General features: G+C 42.6%; 1 protein-coding gene across 2 annotated transcripts in view; it reads left to right on the top strand.

The window, feature by feature from the left end:
• htra4 (HtrA serine peptidase 4) overlaps positions 1-21,993 on the top strand; it is a 36,273-nt gene that overhangs the window by 12,352 nt on the left and 1,928 nt on the right. For both annotated transcript variants that reach the window (XM_030723762.1, XM_030723763.1), the window contains exons 2-8: positions 3,087-3,186; positions 3,307-3,511; positions 11,398-11,592; positions 11,709-11,741; positions 12,303-12,417; positions 12,517-12,574; positions 15,277-15,372. In XM_030723762.1, coding sequence (XP_030579622.1) covers positions 3,087-3,186; positions 3,307-3,511; positions 11,398-11,592; positions 11,709-11,741; positions 12,303-12,417; positions 12,517-12,574; positions 15,277-15,372 — 802 coding nt within the window. The remainder of the gene's footprint in view (positions 1-3,086; positions 3,187-3,306; positions 3,512-11,397; positions 11,593-11,708; positions 11,742-12,302; positions 12,418-12,516; positions 12,575-15,276; positions 15,373-21,993) is intronic.

Below are 21,993 nucleotides of genomic sequence, written 5' to 3'. Positions count from 1 at the left end.
GAGGATACCCCCTCGATGATGGGTTTCATTTTTGTTTTGTTTTGCTTATAAGAAGACTTAACCAATATTTAAATTGTAATAGTATCTAGCACTTGGATGAAGTGGGACTGAAAATAAAGTTTAAATTAGAAATCCTGACCTCACTGCTAGCAGTCTAGAGATGATAAGGTGAGGACAGTGCTGCCCTGTGACTTGCAGATAGCAGTGTGTATGTGGAGAGGCCTGTCGCTACATTTCATCACCTTCCACTACTGCTCAGTAACCAAGGTGATCAGGAAACAGACAGGCGAGAAATGTTGGCATATTTCAGCTACACTGTCTGTTGATGCAAGAGGAAGATTGTGTGTGTGTGTGTGTGAGAGAGAGACAGAAAGAGTGTGTGAGAGAGAGAGAGAGCATCATCTAAACAGAAATTGATCATTTGACCCTTGAACCACTATTTATGTGCCCTACTCTCTGTATGTAGAATACCAGGTAGTGAGGATATGGGTGTTATTTGAGGAGGGGCATATCTTCAGTGGCATGTAAGGCACTTTAAGTTGCATTTAGCTTGTTTGTATGAATAAGACGTGACTAAAACTGGAGGGTAGAATGCCATTCTTTTAAGATATTCTGTCATTTGGTGTTTTGAGGATGATAATGATGGACAGTGCCATCTAAAACATCTTTCAGCTAGGCTGAGATTTGGAATCACAAAGGCCATAGCATGTGAGTTCCATTATTGTCAAGTCATCCTAGGAGAGATGTTTCATCTTTATAGCAATTTGCTGTCATCTTTATTTGCTCTAAGTGGACAGACACCATGCCAGCAAAATGGCCCCTACACTCAGATTATTTCAGGAATGCAAAATGTCCACCATTTTAATCCCTGTTTCCAAATTTCTAGATAGAGGCCTTTTTATTTTTACATTATTTTCATTTATGTGAGTATATTTAAGGTCTAACAAAAGGTTCAAATAATGGATGTAATAGAAATATTGAATTTAATGTGTGATCACTATGTGTGGAGACTCAACAGCAAATTAATTGGGACATCAAATATAAACTCTATTCATCTGCTGGAAGACACACAGACACACAAGCTGGCAATGTGGTGCACTGCAATTGAGAGAATAGTGAAAGCTACAAATTTATCCTGTCAACGCAGCACATACGGTTGATTTGTTGCAAGAGCTTTCAGACGGGCAGAAATAGTTGGCATTTTCCCAAAGTATCTTTTGGCAAAGGAGACACTGTTATTTGCATTTAAGGCCATTTCTGCAGAGACAAGTTCATTTGTGCAACTTTGGAAACACAGCCTTCAGTCAGAGAACGTGGCGACTTCAGACCAGCAAGTTTGTATATGGAGCTAAGAAGGAGAACCTGGGCGATATGGCCCTGAGGCGGTGAAAATACTGTTGTCCAAATCAGGGTGAATTCCATTTCTTCTCTGCAGCACTCAAGCATCAAATTCATTTGGTATTAGACCAATAGATGCTCATCTGTATGAGCCAAAAAAAAATATGAGTGGTTTTGGTATGTGCATTTTTGTAAGCTAACGAAGATGTTTGTGTTTGCAGTTTCCAGTGAAATTAACAGCCATACAAGCTCTGAGCAGAGTAATGATGTGCCACTACTTGCCTGATAAGTACATTCCATAAGATTTAGAGACAGAGCGGTCTGTTTAAACCAAGTTTTTAGGTCTGTATGTCCGGACAGGCAAACAAAGCAAAGGTGCTGATATAAATGTTGGAATCCTGAATAGGAGACTGAGAAAACTATAGTCCATCTAGATGTAGGTGTGCTGGCTGAAGGCAGAAAACACCAACACAGCAAAACAAGTCGACTTGATAACAGCTCAATGACTGCATTCAATCTAGTTGAGACCTCTCTAAAATCCCAAGAAAGCTTTCTTGTGGCCTATGTTGAGTTTTGCCTCATTCATTTTATTTCACATTTGTTAAACATCCATAAATTTGACCAAACATTAAAGGAGCTTAAGATGTTTGTTGCTTTCAGTTTTTTTCAGTCTTTTTACTGTGAGATTAAGTAGCTGTTGATATAAGGATCTCCATTCTGAGTTTTTTAGTATTTATTTCAGCTAAGAGAACCATGCAACTTAATTACTTTTCATCGAACAGTTTATATATATTTGCTGCAACTTGCAGTCCATTGAATCTGGGACAAACCTACAGTTACTGTTAACTTTTATGTATCATTGTAATAGGGTGTTGGTGAAGCTGTTTCCTGGTAAAGGTTTAATGGTGGTTACAGGAAAAAGCGCTGCTGCTTTGGACACTAGAAAACATTTTCTTTCGCTCCACCTGAGCTCACCATCTCAGTAACGGCTCCACGTCTTTGCACGTGCCGTGTGTGTGCAGACAGAGTGCACGTAAAACAACTGCTGCTGTTGTGTTATCAGTGTTTTTTTAAAAGAAACAAAAAACTGGGGGCTGCATGTGCTTAATGTTGTAATGCTAAGTGTCCGCCTAAATATGTTTCTATTGCAGGTCTATTTTTAGTCAGTAATCAGAGATTAAAGCATAAAAAATATTTTGACAGAGTCCCTCTGTACCGCACAGGGTTTTCCGCCATTACCAAATGATCATAGTGCTAATGGCAGCGGTTGCTAGCAAACTGTGGTCATAGTGATCCGTTCTGGTAGCAAACAGCTGAACAGCCCAGCGAGCACAATATACACACACACACACACACACACACACACACACACACGGGTGTAGAAAGCAATGGAGGTGTGGAAAAACATGTCAGCAATGATCCACTCGGTGTTAAAAGGTAAATTTACAAGAAGTACCTGTCTTTCTCTCCCCTCAGCCCAACCGGTCGCGGCAGATGACTGCCCCTCCCTGAGCCTGGTTCTGCTGGAGGTTTCTTCCTGTTAAAAGGGAGTTTTTCCTTTCCACTGTCGCCAAGTGCTTGCTCATAGGGGGTCGTTTTGACTGTTGGGTTTTCTCTGTATTATTGTAGGGTCTTTACCCACAATACAAAGCGCCTTGAGGTGACAGTTTGTTGTGATTTGGCGCTATATAAATAAAATTGAATTGAATTGAATTGAACCTTTTATGTATTTTCTTTTATGCCGAAAGGGGTACAGCATCCAGGAAGTATGCGCTACAAGTTTAACTTCATTGCAGATGTGGTGGATAAGATTGTCCCAGCTGTGGTCCACCTGGAGCTTTTTCAAAGGTAAAACAAAACCAAAGCACCAAAAGTGAGTACCACTTAAAATGCTGTTTTAGATACAACTGTTAGTGTTCTTGTAGTTACAACATGGCCTCTCCTTTTCATTTTTTTTTTTTTTGCCAGAGTACCATATTCCAATGAGGAGGTCTCTGTGTCGAGTGGATCTGGGTTTTTAGTGTCAGAGGATGGGTGGATTGTCACAAATGCTCACGTGCTTACCAACAAGCAGCGGATAAAAGTTGAGCTGAAAAGTGGTGTGCATTATGATGCTGCGGTCAGAGATGTGGATCAGAAGATGGACATTGCGCTCATCAAAATCGAACCAGATGTGAGTGCCCTGGTGCTTTTGCTCACCTCCTCAAGGGTTTTGGACTAAATCAGTCTTCCTTTTCCTCTAGCCTTGCAGTTTGTCATCAGAGCCTAACATCAAAGTGTGTTAATCCTGCACCCAAAGTGGGGAGAAATCCATGGAGAGCGTCATCAAGGGCTTTTGCCTACCAAAATTAGACTCTGTTCCTTAACATGGCCAATTTGCAGGCTGCGTTCCTCTGGGGTGGTATTTGTTCATGTTTCATGAATTCAAAGCCCCAACTATTTTTTTTTTTTTTTTTTTTTTTTTTTTTGTGTGTGTATACTTATGAGAGCTGTTTTGAATAAAACATGTTGCAACTTAGACATGCTCATACGCAACTGGCTGCTTTGTATGGTAGCAGGTGCTCTACTCCCAACCACTTCAGTCAGACTCCACTCAGCATGAAGCACATGATTAACATCTTTAGTGCTGATCTGAATACAGGAACACCTCAAGATCATAAGATGTTAACAAGAAGTATCACTGGATTTGACTGCTCTAATGGTGAAGGAGTTTTCTCTTTTTAGCAACCTGGGAGTGGTGACAATTGTACAATGCTTCATCTCTCTGTGATACATTCTTTGTAGAATGTGTTCTAAAGCTTGCCTAAGAGGCAAATTTGCTGTAACATAAGCCTCCATACCCTGGGAGTTGCAGCTATATTTTAGCTTAAGCATTATAATCCACACCAGAGATGAATGGCCTGAGCCTGGCATAGGAGGAACCAGGCAGAGTCAAGCTACAGCTTAGTTTAGTTTGGCTTACACTCATCAAATAATATATTAAAATCAAAAGAATTATCAAAGAGGACACTCATTTCCAGTGTAGGGCTTTAGCAACCTTTTACAACCAGTGACAGTTAACCTTGACAAGTATCAACAAAGAGAAGGAAGGTAACTACTACATGTAACTACCAATGATGTTGGAAGAAATGAGTGATTGGAACAAGTGAATTAGTGAGAAATTATCTAAGATTCAAGGAAGCGTTTAGGTTTGAAGTTCTGTGAATGATTTAAATTTGAATTTCACCGACTTTCTTGCACTGATCATTTTAGTGATGGAAGCAAACCTTATAACAAAGCATGAGCGCAACATTAGGTTTCAGTTAGGGCGCTGCTTTATCTCATCAGGTTGAGTGGGCGACCCCATGTTTTCACTCCCACCTTTCCTGTCAGCTCTCAAATGTCCTGTCATAGTAAAAAATAAAAAGTCTGCATCCTGATCCATGTTTACTTCCGCAAACACTGAGCACGCTCGCTACATGTGACATTATTCCGTCCTCTACTGCGCATACGGGACACTTTTAGGTTGTTTGCAGTTCACACAGGAGATCACATACAAGTCACATATATTTGGAAACGTGAATGATCACGCAGAAAAAAATTGGATTTCACAAAAAATTGGAATTGAGCATTAAGGCCTGCAGTGTGAACGTAGCCTGAGTCTCTCCCAAATTACTGATCTTCCCATCCTGTCTGTAAGGCTGAGTCCAGCCACCTTTCGGAGAAAGCTTATTTCCGCTTGTATCCACAATTTAATTCTATCGGACATTACCCAGCATTTGCGACCAAACGTGATGGTAGGGATGTAGCTCTACTGGTAAACTGATAGCTTCACTTTTATGCTCAGCTCTCTTTTCACCACCACTGATACATCGTCTGCATCACTGCAGTTGCTGCACCAATTTGTCTGTCAATCTCCTGTGCCCCTCTCCCCTCACTCATGAACAAGATCTGAAGATAATTAAACTCCTCCACTTAGGGTAGTAACTCATTCCTCATCCAGAATGGGCACTCCACCCTTTTCCTGCTGAGAACCACGGCCTTGGACTTGCAGATGCTAATTCTCATTCCTGCTGCTCCACACTCGGCTGTGAACCATTCCAGTGCAAGCTGGAGTCCACCACCAACAGCCAAGAGATCCACATAATTTGCAAAAAGCAGAGACAAGATCATGAGGCCACCAAGGTGGAAGCCTTCCACCACTTGGCTCCAACTTGAAATTCTGTCCATTAAAATTATGAACAGAATCTGTGACAAAGGGCAGCCCTGGCAAAGTCCAACACCCACCAGGAACAAGTCTGACGCGTGGACCAAGTTCTCACTGCCACACACCCCCATGTCCCACAGGATACTCTGAGGGATGTGGTCAAATCCCTTCTCCAAGTCCACAAGTCACATGTAGACTGGTTAGGCAAACTCTCCTGCACACTCAAATATCCTTGAGAGGATAAAGAGCTGGTCCAGCATTCCACAGCCAAAAACTGCATTGTTCCTCCTGAATCCAAGGTTTGACTAAGGAACAAACTCCTCTCCAGTACCCTGGCGTAGACCTGCCTAGGCACACCCAGTCCCCTTCCTTAAAAATGGGAACCATCACCCTAGTCTACCTCCGTAGTCTCACAGAGCTAACCAAACCTGATCAAACTGCTTCTTCAGCTTCAGTGTCCACCACCTGGTTTGCAGATTACCACTGTGACAGGCAACAACCACCTAGCAGGCACAGCACTGCCTCAACAGTGGACATGCAGAACATGGTCCATTCAGACTCGATGTCCCCAGCCTCCTTCAGAATGCTGTCAAAGTTCTGCCAGAGGTGAGAATCTCATGAGATCTTGTGGACAGGGGCCTCTGCCAGATGCTCCCAGCATACCCTCACTAGAAAACTACATTTGGGTTCACCAGGTCTGTCCGGCATCCTCCCACACCACCTGATCCAGCTTACCACCAGACCAGCTCAGGTCCCCTCTCCACCCGAGTACCCAGAACATACGGCTGCAGTTCTAATTACAAAATCAATCATCGACCTGCAACCTAGGGTGCTCTGGTGCCACATGCACTTATGGACATCCTTATGTTCAAATATGGTGCTTGTTATGGACAAGTCCAATCACAAAATACCACTTGGGTTCAGATCAGGCAGGTCATTCCTCCCAAACATGTCCCAGTCTATAGTGTACTAGCCAGTCAAAGCACTTTGGTCATTCTACATTTGTCAAGCACTTTATTCACCTTACATCCATAGCCAATTATCCCAACGTGCATGTCTCTGAACTGTGAAAAGAAACAGATATGCCCCCAAAAGCAGTGGTAGTACTAAAAGCAACTTCCTAACATTGTCCCTGCTATCATAACAGCATGATATTATTTTCAGGCTTTTTTTGGTCTTAGAGAAAACAGCCACTATGTGCATGACTACAGGATGTAATTTAACAGAAGAATTCCAACACAGCTGCCGAGAAGCACTTTAATTTCCTGCTTTTCTGAATAGGAAGCCGGTTCCATGCATACATTTTGTAGTGCATCCCTGAACTTGTCTAGAAATTTTTGCATGAAGGTCCATGTCACACGGAAATGTCTGATGCACTAAACACCATCTCCCAAGTTCAGAGTCTGTATGAATCCAATTGCACAGCCCAGTGAATTCACAGTGAGAAGTGGGTGAGAGTGTATATAAAAGATAAACACAGCCACCATGATGTTTTTAAATTGGATGTTATCTGACTGAGAAAATCAAGGGACAGTGCTCACTTATTAATACATCAATGACTTATCAATCACAAGGTAGACCTGCCTTAAACCCCCCCTGCTTTTGTCATTCTTTTTACCTCTAATTTGCAAAATTAATATTATGTTGGTATTCGGTAAGATTTGAAACTTGTGACTGAGAGAATGAATTCATTTGGAAAGTGTTCCCTTATGTCTAAGAGCAAGGGTAAGTTCCCCATAGGACTCTATAGTCTGACTTCTTTTAAGCCAGAGGGCCCCCCACCCAACCACCCACCCACCCTTCTGGCCATCACAAGCAATGCAAGCGGCACTTTTCTTGTTGACTTCACTCTTCAGACCCTGAAGCTAGTCATTTACAGCAGGTGTAAATGCAGCCTGTACAGTGTGACCACAATTTTAAGAAACATTCAGGATGGATGATAGGATGTTCAAAGGTCACCTAGCTTCACCTCTTCCTGCTATTTCAAGTTTACCCTAAGAACTAAGATAGAAGAAGAAGAAGAAGAAGAAACAGCCTTTATTGTCCCACAGAGGGGAAATTTGGGTGTAACAGCAGCCGCAGTTATTATAAATATAAATAAAGATATAATAATTCACACTATTAAGAAAAGAATATATATAAAATCAACAAACAATATTAACCTTAATACTACTAATAATAATAACACTATATACAATGTGCATGATGTGCCGGACTAATTACAGTATATTATTATTATTATTATTATATATTATCCTACATTGTGTAGGCTATTGTGGTTTTTGTTGGGAGCAGTGATGGTTATACAGTCTTACAGCTGCTGGGAGGAAGGATCTGCGGTAACGCTCCTTTGTGCATTTAGGATGCAGCAGTCTGTCACTGAAGGAGCTCTCCAGCTCAGCAACAGTTTCATGCATGGGATGGGAGACCTTGTCCATCAGTGATGTTATTTTGGTCAGAGTCCTTCTGTCTCCCACCACCTGCACTGAGTCGAGAGGACATCCTAGGACAGAGCTGGCTTTCCTGATGAGCTTGTCTATCCTCTTCCTCTCAGCTGTAGACAAGCTGCTGCTCCAACATACTGCTGCATAGAAGATGGCTGATGCCACCACAGAGTCATAGAAGGTCTTCAGGAGTGTCCCCTGCACTCCAAAAGACCTCAGCCTTCTCAGCAGGTAGAGTCTGCTCTGACCCTTCCTGTAGAGCGCATCAGTGTTATGAGTCCAGTCCAGTTTATTGTTTAGGTGAACACCCAGGTACTTATAAGAGTCCACTATCTCAATGTCCACTCCCTGGATGTTCACCGGTGTCCGTGTGGTGGGTCTGCGCCTGCGGAAATCCACCACCAGCTCCTTGGTTTTAGCGGCGTTGATCAGGAGGTGGTTCCGCTGGCACCAGTCCACAAAGTCCTGAGTCCACTGTCTGTACTCTGAGTCATCCTCACCTGTGATGAGGCCAACTATGGCAGAGTCGTCAGAGAACTTCTGCAGATGGCAGCGTGGGGAGTTGATGGAGAAGTCTGCAGTGTAGAGGGTGAAGAGGAACGGTGCCAGCACAGTTCCCTGTGGGGCCCCCGTACTGCAGACCAGCCTGTCAGAGACACAGCCCTGTGTCCTCACGTACTGTGGGCGGTCAGTGAGGTAGTCCAGTATCCACTCGGAGATGTGGTGGTCCACTCCTGACAGTTCCAGCTTGTCTCTCAGAAGTCCTGGCTGGATGGTGTTAAAAGCACTGGAGAAATCAAAGAACATGATCCTCACAGTGCTTCCAGGCTTCTCCAGGTGGGTCAGAGCTCGGTGCAGGAGGTAGATGATGGCGTCATCCACCCCGATGCCAGGCCGGTAGGCGAACTGCAGCGGGTCCAACGAAGACGACACCATGAGGCGTAGATGGTTGAGGACCAGCCTCTCGAGGGTCTTCATTAGATGCGATGTCAGGGCTACCGGCCTGTAGCTGCTAAGATCCTTTGGATGTTTGGTCTTTGGTACCGGTACCACACAGGAGGTCTTCCACAGTTGTGGTACTTTCCCCAGCTTCAAGCTCAGGTTGAACATGTATCCCATGATGCCACACAGCTGATCTGCGCAGCACCTCAGGAGCCTGGAGCTGATGCCGTCTGGACCAGCAGCCTTTCGCACCTTGATCTTACGTAGCTCCTTCCTCACATGATGAGTTGAGAGGGACAAGATGGAGGTGGGGGATGGGGGTTGTGAGATGGAGTCCTCAGAAGTGAAGGGGGTGGGTGATGGCTGAGAGCTGAGAGGTGTGAGGTCCCAAGAAGAAGAAAGGTTGGCAGTCATTAAAGATGGTGGGGCTGACAGCAGGGGGGACTGGGCTGGGGGAGGGGTGGGTGGGTGGCTGGTCAAACCTGTTAAAGAACTGGTTCAGGTTGTTAACCCACTCTAAGTCTCCCACAACCCTAGGGCTTGGTTTGTGGCCTGAAATTGAGTTCAAACTCCTCCAAACCCCACTGATGTTGCTCTGCTGTAGCTGGTCCTCCATCTTCTTCCTGTAGATGTTTTTTCCATCCCTGATTTTCCTTCTCAGATCCTTCTGCACGGCTCTCAGCTCCTCCTTATTTCCTGATCTAAAGGCTCTCTTCTTCTCCTTCAGGAGAGCCTTTATTTCAGAGTTGATCCAGGGTTTGTTGTTTGAAAAACACCGTACCCTCCTGGTGGGCACAGTGTTTTCCACGCAGAAATTGATGTAATCAGTGATGCAGTCCGTGATGCTGTCGATGTCCTCCCCATGAGGGGCACAAAGCTCTTCCCACACAGTGGAGCTAAAGCAGTCTCTCAGAGCTTCTTCAGTCTCTTCAGACCATTTCTTCACTGTGTGTGTCACAACTGGTTCTCTGTGTACCAAGGGTTTGTACACAGGCTGGAGATGAACCAGGTTGTGATCTGAGCCCCCCAGGGGAGGCAGAGGTGATGAGCTGTATGCCTCCTTGATGTTGGCATACAGTAGATCCAGTGTGTTGGTATTCCTGGTGTGGCAGGTGACATACTGGGTGAAGGTGGGGAGAGTGGAGGACAGGGAGACGTGGTTAAAGTCCCCTGAGATCAGAAAGAGGGCCTGTGGGTGCTGTGTTTGGAGTCTGCTGGTAGTAGCATGGAGGACATCGCAGGCTGCAGCAGCGTTAGCAGAGGGCGGCACATACACAGTTATCACAATAACATGTGAAAACTCCCGAGGAAGATAGTGCGGTCTCATACCAACAGCGAGCAGTTCAATGTCCTTACTGCAGAGCGTCTCTTTGATGGTTAGATGTCTGGAGTTGCACCATCTATCGTTTACAAACACAGCCAGACCCCCGCCCCTCTTCTTACCACTCTCCTTGGTTCTGTCGGCACGGATCAAATGAAAGCCGTCCATGTTTATGTGTGAGTCCGGGGTTAGCTCGGTTAGCCACGTCTCCGTCAGGCACATGAGGCTGCTCTCCCGGTAGCTCCTTTGATGTCGCGTTAGCGCCGCCAGCTCGTCCACTTTGTTGTGAAGAGATCTCACGTTTCCCATGATGATGGACGGGATGACGGGCCTGTACCTTCTCCCCTGGCAACGACGACCTATGCCCGCACGTCTCCCGCGTCTCTTCCTTCTCAGTTCGCGGGGAATATCGAGTCGTTCAGCAGGAGTAGGCACAGCGGAGCGCCCGATGGAGATCAGCTGGTCCCGAGAGTAAACAATAGGAGCGTGGCCACTCTCGCAGTCTCCAAACATAAACACCATAAAAAGGGTAAATAAAAACAAAGTTTTCCAGAAAAAAGTCTGCTCCATCATGAGGAAAAAGAGCAGAAGATACAGAAACACAAAAACACATCTAATACTAAACAAAATGAGAAAAAACACGGAATTAGTGCGGAGCTGCTGAAACTGGCTGCCTGCTCGCGCGGCGCCGGAAGTGGACTGGTAGTATCAGCCAAAATTGGACTTCAGCAATGGAGTAAAACAATAACTACAGAGCAGCACCGTTTCCCTTGACTTTGGATGTACTGTGTTTGTTGACCAGTCAGACCAGCTCATCTGATTTACATTTTGAGGCTGAATTTCAGGCACAGTTGAGATAATGAGATAACATTTTAAAATCAGGTTACTTATCTGCCAGCAAAGCTTAGAATAAAACCTTTTGCTTGAATACTCATAGAGCTGTTAACAAAGCAGACAACACACAGGGACCAAGTGCAGCAGGGCAACTGTGTGCAGCTTCACTGACCTTCTATTCAGTTTATTCTGACCTGTAGTTATTCCAGCTAACATGCTGACCTCAAAGCTAATGAGATGAATAGTGGATGCATTTTAGCCAGAATGTGTCCCTGCCCAACTCATTAAATCGATTTGTTGTCTTGTCGTGTCTCTTTGTGGCTCACTTTCAGGGTCCCCTGCCTGTGCTGCGTCTCGGCCAGTCCTCAGACCTGCGTCCAGGTGAATTTGTGGTGGCAGTAGGAAGCCCCTTCTCCCTGCAGAATACTGTGACCACTGGCATTGTCAGCACTGCCAATCGCAACGGCCTGGAGCTGGGCTTCAAGGACTCTGACATGGACTACATCCAAACTGACGCCATCATAAATGTGAGTGAGAGCACAATTAGCATTACAAACCCAGTGCTGCATTTTATTTGATCCACCTGTACACTTTTCCTCTAAATTAACAATGGATAAGAAAATGTTGTTGTTTTTATTCACAGTACGGAAACTCTGGTGGACCGCTTGTAAACTTGGTAAGAGGATTTATAGTGCCATCACGTATAAAGAGATAAGACCAGGCCATTTGCATGTTTGTTATGCTTCCTGCTATGTAGGCGATTTTTCTTGTTTTATTTATGACAGTGTGGACTGAGGTCATGATATTGTTTTATTTAATACCCAGCATCTCCATTCTGCTCCCTCAAGTTGAAAATTAAGCCTCCCACAAAATATTTTAGGACAAGACCTGATAATGGATGCCTTTGCATTGTTACTGTGGAATAAAATCATATAGATCATACATTCATTTATCAAGGTTGCTGCCTCCAGCTTGCCTTTTTTTTTCTAACAGAGTATAGTTGCCATACCAACACTGCATTTTTTTTTTATTGTCCTTCATTGCGAAAACACAGATAAGTTACGACAATAACCAAGACTGATGATTTGCATTATGGGTAAAAAGAACACTGTGTTGTGTGCAGTGGAAGAAAAAGGTGCAGTACTCTCTGCTGTTTTTGGTTCTTCATGAGGCAAAGCTGTGAAATAATTGAAGACTACAGTCACACAGCTCTCCTTCCATTTTGTATTTCTAACAGGATGGAGAGGTAATAGGCATAAATACTCTGAAAGTGGCTGCTGGAATCTCTTTTGCCATCCCTGTGGACAGAATACGTCATTTTCTTGCTGATTCCTACAAGAGACAAACCAGTGGTGAGCAGGCGCTTATGTTTTTGTCACAGCCTCCAGGAATTCAGTTAATGATCACATTCATTCACTCACAAAGCCATGTATTTGCTTATTTGCCTCTAGGAAATTCACCACTAAAGAAAAAATTAATCGGTATCCGCATGCTGCAGCTCACACCATCGTAAGTAAATGAAAATTAACTTTTTCCTATGTAAGATGAAGGTCTGAAAAGTGAAGCCAGTGCCAGTGCCTTAAACTTTCCTTTTTTTAAATGTCCAGCAGAGAGCCTCCTCAATCTGCAAAATGAAGTGCAGATTGTAACATGTTCCATATACTGTTCCAGTATATGATGTCTTTAAACTAATGTTTAAAAAGAAAGACTTACTGTGTACACTGGGGTCCATGCACTCACAGTATCCCACATAGCAAATATTTAAGCTTAGTATCAGGATGTTTTAATTAGACTACCCTTAGCTCTGTAGCTAGCCACCAGGTAGCAGATCATTATTTGTCAACTAGCCCAACTTCACTAATCCTCAGCTAGTTAGCTAGCTCACTGAAAACTAAATCCTCTCTATGCCCCATTATGACTGATGCACATTGTTCTAAGCAGAGAAGCCCAGACCATCCTCTCACCAGCCACCTCCTCCAGCTAATCTGGGGCAACACAGAAATGTTCCCAGGCTAGCCAAAAGATAAAATCTCTCCGGTGTGTCCTGGATCTACCCCGGGGCTTCCTCCTGGTAAGACATGCCTGGAAAACTTCACCCAGGAGGTGACCACCTTAACTGGCTTCTTTCAATGTGCAGGAGTAGCAGCTCTACTATGAGCCCCTCCTGAAGGACTGATCTCATCACCCTGTCTGTAAGGGAGAGCCCAGCCACCCTTCCGAGAAACCTCATTTCTGCCACTTGTATCTGCTATCGCATTCTTTCGCCTTCATAATAACTAACAATAATAGATGTCAGTGAGTAGAAAAAGACAACCTCCCCAACCAGTCACTCCAACGATAGCGTTTCCAAGTGGTATTTTTGGTGGCATGGGACGAAAAATGATACTTACCACTTTGAAAGTAAAGATAAGAAAACAGCATGTTGAAGATATAAATGCAATGGTACTACCTTTGTGCTAAAAATCAAGTCTTTGTACCTGGTGGCAGAAAGAATTGCATAGTGAAAGTGATGTTTTAGATACCTGAAACCATTATAGTCTCTATAACTTCAACTGCAAACGTGATGTAAAGAGGCTGATTTTTTGTCAGTGTATGATCATGCTGAGTAACTAAAGGAAGCCACTTATGCCAAAACCCTGATGAGTGAAGTAAAAGTGAAGAGGGTAAGGCTAAAGTCACTAAAGAAAGTGATAGGGACTGATCAAACAAGTGCAGGAATAGCAGTGGGCAGCTAGTAAATAGCATAACAAGAGATACACGGCTATATATTGCTGAAAGTATTCACTGTTTATGAACTTGAGTGACATCCCATTCTTAATCCATAGTGTTTATTATGATGTTGGCCCAGCCTTTGCAGCTATAACAGCTTCAACTCTTCTGGGAAGGCTTTCCACAAGGTTTAGGAGTGTGTTTATGGGAATTTTTGACCATTCTTCCAGAAGCGCATTTGTGAGATCAGACACTGATGTTGGATGAGAAGACCTGGCTCAGAGTCTCTACTCTAATTTATCCCAAAGGTGTTCTATCGGGTTGAGGTCAGGACTCTGTGCAGGCCAGTCGACTTCTTCCACACCAAACTCGCTCATCCATGTCTTTCTGGTCCTTGCTTTGTGCACTGCTGTGCATTCCTGTTAGAACAGGAAGGGCCCATCCCCAAACTGTTCCCACAAGTTGGGTGCATGAAATTGTCCAAAATGTCTTGGTATGCTGAAGCATTAAGAGTTCCTTTCACTAGAACTAAGGGGCCGAGCCCAACTCCTGAAAAACAATCCCCACACCATAATCCCCCCTCCACCAAACTTTGCAATTTGCACAAGTACCATTCTCCTGGCAACCTCGAAACACAGACTCGTCCATCACATTGCCATATAGAGATATGTGATTCGCCACTGCAGAAAACACGTCTCCATGTTCTAGAGTCCAGTGGTGGCATGCTTTACACCACTGCATCCAATGCTTTGTATTGCACTAGGTGATGTAAGGCTTAACATGGAAACCCATTCCATGAAGCTCTATGCACACTGTTCTTGAGCTAATCTGAAGGCCACATGAAGTTTGGAGGTCTGTAGTGATTTAAGGACTGGACTTGTTGCACAGGAGGCATCCTATCACGAACCATGCTGCAATTCACTGAGCTCCTGAGAGCGACTCATTCTTTCATAAATGTTTGTAGAAGCAGTCTGCATGCATAGGTGCTTGGTTATAAACACCTGTGGCCATGGAAGTGATTGGAACACATGAATTCAATGATTTGGATGGATGATTAAGTACTTCTGGCAATATAGTGTGTGGTAAAAACAAATAATAAAAGCATGTGCAATTAACATTACCTATTTATCAGTAAATATCATAATATAGATATTAGGAAGCAGTTGGATAAAAAGATAAAAATAAAAAGACTGGATGCCTGATTTTGGCCAATTTTGTTAAAAAAGAATATGCTAATTTCTAATCTGGTATTACCGTAATGTAGTCTTGCACACTGATTTTCAGGATTTCTGATAATAGAAACACGAAAGCAGACATTATACCCATTAGAAGTTTAGCTAAAGTAAACCCTTTGGACAAAATATTGCCCTTTAACAGACATGTATTGAATACTGCATATTAGTATAATTCCTGTGTCCTTTTAAAATAAAGTGTAGATGTTTGATGAGATGGGAAACAAATTTTCAACCCATGGTTGTTTCTGTTCATATATCTTTGTCCAGTTTAATACGGGATCTCAAGGAACGTGAGCATGAATTTCCAGATGTGAGCTCAGGGGTTTACATCTATGAGGTAATACCTGGAACAGCTGCATCCAGGTAAGAATTTAGCTACAGTGCATTTTATTGTGTTGTGTAAAATGGAGATTTCATCTGGCTTGCCAATTCACATGTAGGGGAAACAGATACATTGTTAGCCCTAGATGTCCGGAGCTAACAACCTCTCAACCTTTACATAGCTCATAGAGGTTTTGTTTCACATTATTTCACATTTTGTATTATTTTCACTCTAAAATATAATAAATAACTTCAAACTAAAAAGGTGTCATTTTAAAGATCCAAAACATCAAGGACAATTGATCCTTGATGAGGCAGATCTATAAGCCCTGGTGGAGCAGTGGCTTTATCTGGATGAGGTCTGGTTTAATACAGACTTCCAAATCTGTAACACCTAACAGGATGTGTAGAATGCATTATTTACCATTAGAGCCTGACCCATCAACAGTTTAAAGAAGCTACTATTACTGTGGCACATGTGTAAATGCGTGAATTACTTTTGTCTTGTTTTTTTTTCTGCTTGCTGTGAGGTTTTTACAAAATACCTGACACATATTGTTGGATTCAGATGTTAATCTAACATACTTCGTATCTGAGTAACATTAGAGATTTCAGTATGGTATGTAACATATCAGATATAAGAAAGAGGTTTAAAAAGAAAAAAAAAAAGTAAAATCCATGAAGATGGTTTGTTATGTTGCGGAGCTCTTTGTTTGCCCATTGATGAGAAAAGACACACAGATGCTGTTGTACACTCTGCAGTTCTCTTTGTGGAACAGCTTCTTTTAGAATGTGACTAAAAGTCTGAAACCCTGCAAATTGTTCTACTCACTTAAAAATGTAATGCATTCATGCATCTTGTACTGGGTAAATTTTCTTTCCTTTTCTCTGACACATGTTAAATTCTGCTCTGTTACATGAAGATAACGGAACTGAGGACCAGAAATGCTTGGGGCTGTAGTCTAAACATTCGAAGGAGAGCTATAGATGCTTTGGTATTGCTCTCACAGCCAATTACACACTTTTTTTGACATCCTTTTTTCAAATAAACTAACACTGATTTTTGGCATTAAATTATCCACTTTTGTATGGTGCATTTAAATGAAAAAAATGTTGCTGTCTGACAGGGAAACCACTATGTGATAGCATTGTCAAAAATCAATAGTCAATATCAATACTCAAAATCAATCGATTTAAAAAAACAACAACCATACTTTCAGGTTAGGTACTCATTTGCAGCAGATATCAATACCAACACTACTGTCTGTGCGCCCTTCAGTTGATACACAGCACCACTGCAGACCGGCAGGCACACAGCCCCTAGCAGCTGAACACATGAACAGTAGCACAACAAACTTGGCGAAGCAGCTTAAAAACTGACATCCTGAGGTCAGTAAAGCCACTGTTTCAACAACACTGAAGTATTAAAGAGATCGTAAATGTTAACCTGGCTGGCACACACATTAAAGTTAGCCATTTAAGTAATAGAAATTACCACATTAGCTATCTGTTATTGTTAAGGTAGTGGGTATGAATGAATGACTGATACTTTATTGATCCCAAAATGGGGAAATTATAGTTAGCAGAACACCCATCCAAGAAAAGACAGACAATATTAGCACAATAACATGAATGTGGGAGCTAGGCAGCAATTTTTATCAATCTTGGCCATCTGCACCCAGTAAACATGGTTGAATGGTTGAAACCCTTCCACATAAACAGATTACGTAGTAGTACTGGAGCCTGTTTCTTTAATAAATAAATAAATGACACATTTAAGCTATTTCTGGTTTTGTACATCTCAATTCAATTTCATTTGTTGCGTGGTGTTGCACATAGTTTGCTTACAGTTATCCTCTCTCTGTCCATGATGTCAACTTCATAAACTCAGGAATTCTACTGAATGTGTATGAAGTCAGTTGGCTCAGTAGTATAGAGTTGTGGTCAGAAGTTTTCATGGGGATGAATATCATGGTCATTTTAGGTTTTTAATGATTTCTTTGAACTGTTCTATTTCTAGGGTGGAAGAATTGTACACAAAACATCTTTGATGTCTTTAAAAACAAACAAAAACAACAATTGGGTCCACAATTTTGCAATAATTTGGGATTTTCTCTAATCCACACAAGGTCAAAGGTATACACACAGGGTCAAAAGTAGACACACAAGTCAAAAGTATACATACAGCCCTACTAATATTTAGTTAAATATCCCTTAGCAAGTTGCATTTTGAACAGATCCTTTTGATAGTCCCTTTGGTATAGTTAATTTCAATTAACTAATTTCAATTAACTATACCAATTCTGCCAAGAAGAATGGTCAAATATCCAGCCAGAATTATACCAGAAGCTTGCTGATGGCTACCAAAAGCATCAAAGGTGTTTAATCACAACATGTTGTAATTTGGTTTCTTGACTGTTGTAATTAACATTGCCCAACATATTACCTTGAGTTAGGACCTGGGATGGCTACCGATGTAGGGATTGATGTATTGCCAGTCATGGAGATGACTCGGGAGCAGTTTAGAAGGTTGAAAAAGGATTAATTGATTGCTTTGGCACAAGCAGAGGAGATTTCGCATGTTTTTTTTGAGATGTTTGAGAAAGTTTCCATAGACAGTGAGTGGCCCAAAGATAAGTAGGCTTTGATGGCTCAGAGCGCACTAACAGGGAAAGCTCCGAGGGCAGTAGCAGCACTTCATGCCACCGTAGGGCTGAAATATGATGCTCTCAGTAAAACTGTGTTGGAGGCTCATGGCAGTGTTCCAGAAAATTACTGTAGGCAGTTTTGTGAGCTGAAGAGACAATTTGAAGTTAGAAATGTGGCATAGACAGGAAGCTGCTTTGGACTGGTGGATATATTAATGTCAAGGAGGGAAATTGAAATTTATCTTAATCAACATGATGTTGTAAGCCTGTGGATTTAAGATGGGAGTTGGTCTTGGGAGGAAGAGAATTACTAAGGATAGGTGGTTTACCTGGACAGGGTGGAGGTAGGACCTGGTGCCCACCAATGCCAGAACAGAACTTAGTCTGGTGGACTAGCTCAGGCTAAAAGTAGGACCTGTGGAGTTTCATTGTTATAGACTTTTTTTTCTCTTGGCCTGGGTTTGACCTGCTCCATTCAGTCTGACAGGGGTTTGAATTTTACATCTAGACTATATTAGCAAGTGATAGCTGAGTTCAAAATAGTGCTCAGGTATTCTTCTGCATATCATTCACAGTCACAGAGGACCATAGAAAGATTTCATGGAATGCTAAAGAATATGCTAAAGACCTTTGTGGAGGCTCATCTTAAGGAATGGGATAAATCCATCCTTTTCCTCTTATTTGTTGTTTGAGATGCTCCATCTGAATCATTGGGGTTCAGCCCATTTAAATTAGTTTTTGGACATGAAGTCAGGGCCCCTTGTTCAAAGAGAAGATGGTTGAACCAGTGGTACCTGGGTGAGTTTCTGCAGTATGTTTCATCTTTTAGGGCCGAGTTAAAAACAGTTGGAGAGGTTACCAGAAGACTTTTGTCTGCAACCAAGGTTCGCATGAAGGCCAAGTACAATCACAAGAGAGTGATTAGAACCTTTTGACCCAAGAGACCTAGTATTGGTATAGAACTCAGGTCCAAAAGGATAACTGGGGCCTGGTTTTGCTGGTCCATACAAAGTCTTGAAGAAAGTTGGGGATGTGTATTGCATTATTAGCATTCCTGAAAGAAGACTGAAGACAAGGTTTTGTTATGTGAATGTTCTGAAGGCATACAAAGGTCTAGTAGCAATGGTAGGCTCTGGTAGACTTTCTCTGAACAGGTTGATGGTGATCAGGATGGAGATCTGGTGGATCCTTCGACCGGCACTTCTGAGGTCATTAATGCCATATTATACAGAGGCTAGGACAGCTCTTGTGAAGGAGTTGAAACACTTGACTGAGCCCCAGGGGCAGGAGATAACGAGTCTAGTTGATTGTTGTTCTGAGTTGTTTCAGGATGTGCCTGGGAGAAGTAATAGGGCTGTTCATGATGTGGATGTGGAATGGTGGCTTCTATTAAACAACATATCACCTTTCCCTTCACAAAAAGAAAGTAGTTTAGGATGAAGTAGACTACATGTTCCAGATGGACTGACTAAGCCAGCATATGGTGCTAGCCATTCAGGAAGGGAGATCAGATTGATTCTGCGTTGATTTCAGAAAACTGCGTCACTAAATCAATACTTTCCCCATACCTCGGTGGGAAGACTGCGTTGACCAGGTACATAGGGCTAAATATGTTACTAAGGTAGATCTTTTGAATGGGTATTTCAAGGTACCGCTGAAAGAGTGCACTCATGAGATGTCAGTATTCATGACGCACGATGGCTTATGCCAGTTTAACATGTTACCATTTCAAATGATGAATGTTCCTGCAACTTTCCATCGGTTAGTGAATTCTGTCATACAGGGGTTACGGAATACTGTGATATACACTGATGGTGTAGTAATGTACAGTGAGACCTGTGTGAGTTTTTCTCCAAGCAGGAGGAGATGGGTTTGAGAGACCAGTGGACTATTATTCCAAAAAGCTGAATAAGCATCATAGAGGACATTACACCATCGAGAAGGAAGCCTTGGTTTAGGCGTTCAAACACTTTGAGGAGTATGTGGCAAGTATTGAGAGAGTTGTGGTGTACTTTGATCATAATCCTTTGTCTTTTCTCAATAAGTTTTATAATGCAAGAGTAATAAGATGGAGTCTAACATTGCAGCCTTATGATCTTGAAGTGAAACATACTGTAGCCAGCAAGAAGAATGTAGTGGCTGAAACTTTGATGTGACTACTGTCGTACTTGTGCTCCTTTGGAAGTGAGCTCGAAGACTTGTGTGGATGACGTGGGTGGAAAAACTTCACACAACAAGGAATCCTCAGATTACAAACTTTACTGAAACTTCGGCAGGTCAGTACAGAAGATTCAACCGTTTACATCAGTGAAAGCAGTTTGTCAGACTCATGGACTCCAGCTTGGGCACAGAACAGCAAGTTTGCACTGTCCATGCGATGAGCCATGAGGGCCATCTGTAGCCTTAATAACACAGGAAAAGAGTCTCGTTTGTCTATATTCACGACCAATCAGCATCCTACATGCATTACACGCAACACACTACATAAGGAAAAGAGGAGGGAACAAAGTCCTCAACTGTGGCCTGCCTTACAATACATTCAATAATTAAGGGGGGAACGGGGGGGCAAAATTGAGAAAGATAAGTGGTGCATGTTTGTCTGGCATGTGTCTTTTTTTTTTATGTGGGGAAGGAATGTCACAGTAACGCCATCTCAGTGATTTGGACACTAGGATGTGATGGGTGCGAGACTAAAGGGGCTACAGGTGTACTAAATTGAAAGAAAGAGCAGGGGCAGGTAAGAAATGCTGGAATGAATGATGGACTGGTGGAGGCTGCTTTCCCCCTTTTCATTTGTTTGGAAGACACTGTTGCTGTTGTTGTGTCTTGCCAAATAATATTGAATTGTCAGCATGGTGAGGAAAACGTGACTCAAGACTAATGGACTGGGTGAGCTGGCCCAAAACTCCAGAGTGGAGGCTGGGTATTCATGAGTTCATATTGAAGGTCGTTTGTCTAGTGAGACCGGAGCTGCCTGGGTGGGCACTGCAGTCTGTTCACCCCTATATTAATGTCACATGAATGGTTTGGTGCTTATTCACAAAGTGGTTAGGTGACCGTAACAGTATCAAAAAGGGTAATGAGTATTTTGCTGGGTATCCGTATCGAGTACTATTATTATTATTATTATTATTTTATCTTTTAGTTTTTCAGCTTGTTTTGATTCTACAACTAGTAACTTAACTGTATTTGGTGCACTCTCATTGCGTAAATCTAAGGTTTCAAATCCAGGCAGATGTGATAAAATAAGTATAACTCAGCAGATTTTTTGCTGCTGTGTCTTGGTGAAAAGAAGGTTAATGATGATGGAATATGTGGCCCAGAAAACCATATGAAATATGCTAAACGATACTAAAATACATTGCACAGTTCTAGCTAGCAGATGATTGTCCGGTCCTGCGCTGGGCTGAGGTACTGTCGCACTGGGCTGAGAATTTCACCGGTTCATTATCGTAACTGCTGCACCGTTTTAGAAATTAAATATTTTCCAAGTTCGGTACCATAGCCATGGACCTCTTTTCATTCATTTGTTTATTTTATTGCAAAGCTTTATCATGAGCTGATCAGTATGATGCACATTGTTTTGGCACTGGTTTTACAGAGTACAATAACTGCAGTGAACTGGCATTTGGAGGCCTCTGGATGTTTTCCGAGTGGATTAAGAGAATTCTTGCAGTTCTCAACGCTGCAGATTGAACTGTGGTAGGGCTGCTCATTATTCTCATGCTTCCCAAAGGCAATGCTGACATCTTTCTTATGGAAGAGACAGAATCACTTCCTCTCTCTTTCTTTAGACTCTATTCTTAATAGTCCAATACCACCTCCCATGACATTGAAGCCTCAAGCTTTGCACAGCACACAGCAGTTATCTTACATCCAAGAACAGCCTGTCAATTCACCGTGACAACTTGGAATGCCAGTCTACTAACCTACTAACCTACTGTCATCTTGCCAAGAGCAAGACCACTGGCAAATGTAAATACCTAACATGCAAATATCTGCCAGTGCAGAGATT

Source organism: Archocentrus centrarchus, unplaced genomic scaffold, assembly GCF_007364275.1.
Source record: "Archocentrus centrarchus isolate MPI-CPG fArcCen1 unplaced genomic scaffold, fArcCen1 scaffold_27_ctg1, whole genome shotgun sequence".
NCBI classification, from domain to species: domain Eukaryota; kingdom Metazoa; phylum Chordata; class Actinopteri; order Cichliformes; family Cichlidae; genus Archocentrus; species Archocentrus centrarchus.
Note: the sequence above shows the minus strand (reverse complement) of the source record. Positions and strands in the feature narration are given on the sequence as shown.